At 45.1% G+C, this 4,478-nt stretch overlaps 1 protein-coding gene across 1 annotated transcript in view; it reads right to left on the reverse strand.

Annotated features, from left to right (window-relative positions):
* Window positions 1-4,212, reverse strand: part of ERI3 (ERI1 exoribonuclease family member 3) — a gene marked incomplete at its 3' end in the record, with an annotated part of 88,963 nt that extends 84,751 nt beyond the window's left edge. The window contains exon 1 of the mRNA XM_009325603.1: window positions 3,942-4,212. Within this exon, the coding sequence (XP_009323878.1) occupies window positions 3,942-4,193 (252 nt within the window). The remainder of the gene's footprint in view (window positions 1-3,941) is intronic.
* Between the last annotated feature and the right edge of the window lie 266 nt (window positions 4,213-4,478).

Consider the following 4,478-nt stretch of genomic DNA (forward strand, 5'->3'; position numbering starts at 1 on the left):
TCTTCTCCTCCTTCCCGCCTCGGGGGAGCGAGTGAGCAGCTGTGTGGTGCTTAGTTGCTGGCTGGGGTTAAACCATGACATGTATGATACAAAAACATCTTGATATTTTTCTTTAGTGTATTTAAAATGTGCTGTTTAAGAGAACAAGGAAAGTATTGTCTGTAAACAATTTATTCTTCTGCCTCTGGTCACAACCTCCTTCAGCAATTAAAGATCTGAACATTTCATACCTTCCTCTTACAGAGAGTTTGGAAGAGGCAAATTTCTAATTCCCAACTGATTATCAAATTTGAGTGAATCTGAGACACTGAAGTCAAGTACCTGAAAAAAACTGATGTGAAAAGCAACTTCATCATTACCAAAAGCTCATTTAGCAGCTTAGCAACTCCTAGGTCCAGCTCCTTCTGCCAGGTCAGGGGTCTGATACTCTTTTACACTTATGGGCAGCAGACATACAAAGTTTGAATTTTATTTGGTTTTCATTTAAGTGGCTTTAATAGATTACAGTAGAGATTAACATCCTATGTTGAAGCCTAATTTCAAATTCAGCTTTGAACAGATCTGATTTCTACCTTCAGACTTTTTACATTTAAAAAAATCATTGCTTTTCATCTACTCTGCTGAAGTTGAAGGCAAGACACTTGGCTTGCTGACCGAAGGAGGCACACCCACTCACTGCATTAATAAAAAAAGGTTACAGGCAGCCACGGATCTGAGCCTGGGGAGCTCCTCAACACAGTCACTGAAAGCACTGACCACCATAAACACTGGTGTATACAAGGACAAAGGGACAAAAGAGCAAGACTCCCACTTATTAATGCATCTTCTCTTGTGTAGCTAAAGCACCATGCCCGGCTCTGCAGGCTGACAGCGTATAAAAGCAGCAGGTACTTATAAACTCTTAGCAGACAGTAAGGAAAAAAAAAGTCAGAGCTGAAAAATGAAGCACACTACCACCATCGCAGTCCGAGGTCCACCGACCTCCGCAGAACGACAGCTCCGACCTGACCCCACTGGGCTTTGGATCAAATTCCAAATGCACAAGGTAAGCTTTAAAGAGATGCAAGCGGCCAGCCATAAACATCCCTTACTGCCAACCCCTATTGACCTTTGGCTGGCTAAAACATTACACGACATAGACTGTGCCTCTATTCTTTCAGGTTTTCCCATCTATCCGTCTGGGGCAATGCAGTTAAACCCCCCACCTTCTTTTCTCTCTGGGATGGTCTCATTATTCATAAATATATCCAAAAAACCCATAAAGCTAAACTGCTTCTTTGTGCATATAAACATGTGCTTTGATTTAAGGGCATATCTACTGAAAGCCATCAGAAGTCAGAACTGCAAGGATGCTACGATTCCTCTGTGGGTGTAGGGCAGGGAACATGAAGGACCCTCCATCCCTGACCCAGAAGTGGTAAAGCAAAGGGCAGCAGCCACGAGGCACTCAGCCAGCGGTCCCAGCCACTGGAGCCACAATGCAGACAGCTTCCCAGGGGAATACCACTGTCCTTGACCCTCCTTGATCCCCATTACAGAGGCCATACCATGAGACCTTGGAGAGAGATCGGGCAGCATGAAAGGGAATGGCAATGAAGCAGTCTTCAGGGCTCCAGAATGAGCATGAAGGACTTCCCCAGGGATAAAGCCAGTGAGGCTGCCGGTTGCAGAAGAGCACAAGTAAATACAGTGGGAGGGAAAGCAAAAGCAGCAGTCACACACCTTAGTGTAGACAAAAAGATAGCTCTTTCAGTAGTTTCTGGTAAGAAGCCAGAATATTTTGAAGAGCAGTTAGTGAGAAATGTGAAGTGTGCTGCACAGTGGCAAGTGCACTCTGCAAGACTTTTAGGCTGAGCTAGCTAAATTTACAGCTATGCCTACCTACTTAAAGTAACCTGGGTCACAGCTTAGCTCTGCATATGCAGCCTCCTCAACAAATCCCAGTGCATTTGAATTTCATCGTATCTAGACTTCTATTTTGCAGGTATTAAAACAAAAGCAGAAAAAGGATCAGGATCACAGTAAAGATCAGCACCCGACCATTCCTAGCTGCCAGGTCCGTCCTCAGACCAAACCTCCAAAACCGGTCTGCCACTGTTCCAGTGGAAAGTCCTGCCCCTAGAGCCTTGCACAAAACATTGCTGAAATACAAGGCACAGTTTGCTCACGATGACATATGGCCCAGCAGTGAAGAGGACAAAAGCCATGCCGGTCAGCAAAAAGGTAAGATGTAGGTAGGGGCATCAACTAAAGTCTCATTTTATAAAGTTGCCCAATTCTGGCAGGCATCTTCAGCCTTTCCAGCTACACCGATTCCCATGTAGCAAGAGTCATTTCTTTATTTGTCAAACTAATTTGTTGGTGAGGATGTGAGGGACTGACAGCCCTTTCCACACATGATATGATGCAGACAGGCACTGAACACAGCAGACTGGAAAAACAACACTGAAGAACATCTCCACCTTAAAGGTGCTATCTCACCAACAAAATATATAGCAGATCTGCATTGGCCCAGACCATTACTTTCCCTGGCAAGGACTTGGGGACAAAGCTCCTTAAAACAGTAGTAATCATATTCCACTCATGCTCCTTTTTACTGCCAGCTGTAAACTAGCTCCACATGCATCATGGTTTTGCATCAAAATGTGCACAGACCAAACCCATATCCAAAGGGACAAGGTAGATCCAATTTACAGCTTTGACAGGTCTGTGCACCCGAGGTGGAGCGTGCAGGAAATAGCCTGACATCTCACTTGGAGAGCGGTTAAGACCCTGCTAGCAGAACTGGATGCAGAGCCGCAACAGCCGCCCACAAAGACCCAGCAAAAGAGCAGGGAATTTGCTGTCCATTTTTCAAGAGACACGACAGGCAGGCGGCACACACCAAGGCACTACTGGGGAAGAGGGGAGTCAAGTTTGATCCCAACTTGCAGCATCCCTTTGACAGGACAAGCCCAAGGGAAACCACAGCTGCACGGGCAAATGAACACACTGTATCAAGTCACTTCAGTAATGAGATAGCACACTGAAAACCACTTAGCCTTTAGTATATTCGAAACAAAACAAATGGAAGTTATTCTGACCCAATGCATATATTACCAGCAATACCCATAAGATGCCAATTGCTTGGCAGAAGAGGGCGAGGAGTCCAAGTCCAATTTAGAGACTCAGAAATTCTCTTTGTTTGTTACCAACCCAATATCAGGGTTTTGGTTTTTTTTTTCTTTTCAGCACGGTTTTCTAATCTAAATGGAAAACCTAGGCCTATCCTGCTGACAACTGAAAATCTATTTACTAATATGCTCTACGCTACTACGGAAGAACTGTCTGCAGAAAAACCTCTGTACTTCATCTGGATCTCTGTATGTCTCAAGTGGTAGGGCACTGGAAAATGTCTCTGAAGCTGAACTCTTCCTCTCTCATTACACTCCAGAGTTAACACCCAGGCAAGATAACTTCAGCAAGATCAGATAGCTCCAAACTATTGTTCTTCTCTACTTAGAAACACCATTATGTTGCATATATTCATATCATTCAAACTCTTCTTTTCCTAAAGCTGTTGGCTACCAACAGCCTTCTTCCTTGCAGAATCAAACAAGGCTGCCATGAGTACTCTACCAATGCAGGTTCCCAGCCAAAAATTTTTAGACCCTCCCCAGTTCAGGCAGATGACAAGCATACATGACAAAGATGTTTTCGATAACACATGAATCGTCACTTCCTTGATGGAAATCAGGCTCCTTCATTTCATTCCCACTGAACGGTCCTGGCATTGCTCCTGAGAGAGCAGGTGACTGGCAAGAGCCCTGGAGGACCAGTAACAGAAAGGAGGTGGGACAAACCAGAGAAAACAAGTGAGCCAGCACTGTGCTTTTTCCTTCCATCTCTCAGAACAGCAGCAGCAACTTGCAAGGGGAAAATTAACAGCATTGGCTATTTACCTGAGGATGAATCTGTGGTTTATCACACGTAGCCTCAAAATCCAGCACTAAGAAGTAGTGATATCTCTGTGGAGGGAAGGATGACATTGCTGCCATGGAAGCTCCAAAGCCGTGGGACGCCAGTTTCCTGCTTACGATGGAGCCGTACCCTTTGAGAACACCAGCCGGGAGGAGGGAGCACACAGCTTGTCTTGCCCTTGGAAGTAAGTTTTGGGGAAACTTTGCTGCTCCAGTATGGAGGAGTGCTATCATTGAACATCCAGGGGCATCTGAAACTGAAGACAGACTCACGTTACTCGTGCACACATACATCTCATCTCTGCTAGTATCTCTTCACTGGCCTCCTCTGTCAGGGATTTTCTCTGTGTTTCCCGGTGGAGGTTCCAGCATCACAAACCTGAAATAACACAGTAACCTGCTCTAAGCACGACAGATGACATTTGGACTGAGCTCAAGGTGTCCAGAATCACAGGCAACTGGAAATTAACCTCTGCAAACGGCTCTAAATTCAGAACTATGAGACACACACCAGTCATG

The sequence above is a fragment of the Pygoscelis adeliae genome, unplaced genomic scaffold, assembly GCF_000699105.1.
Source record: "Pygoscelis adeliae isolate BGI_AS28 unplaced genomic scaffold, ASM69910v1 Scaffold546, whole genome shotgun sequence".
NCBI classification, from domain to species: domain Eukaryota; kingdom Metazoa; phylum Chordata; class Aves; order Sphenisciformes; family Spheniscidae; genus Pygoscelis; species Pygoscelis adeliae.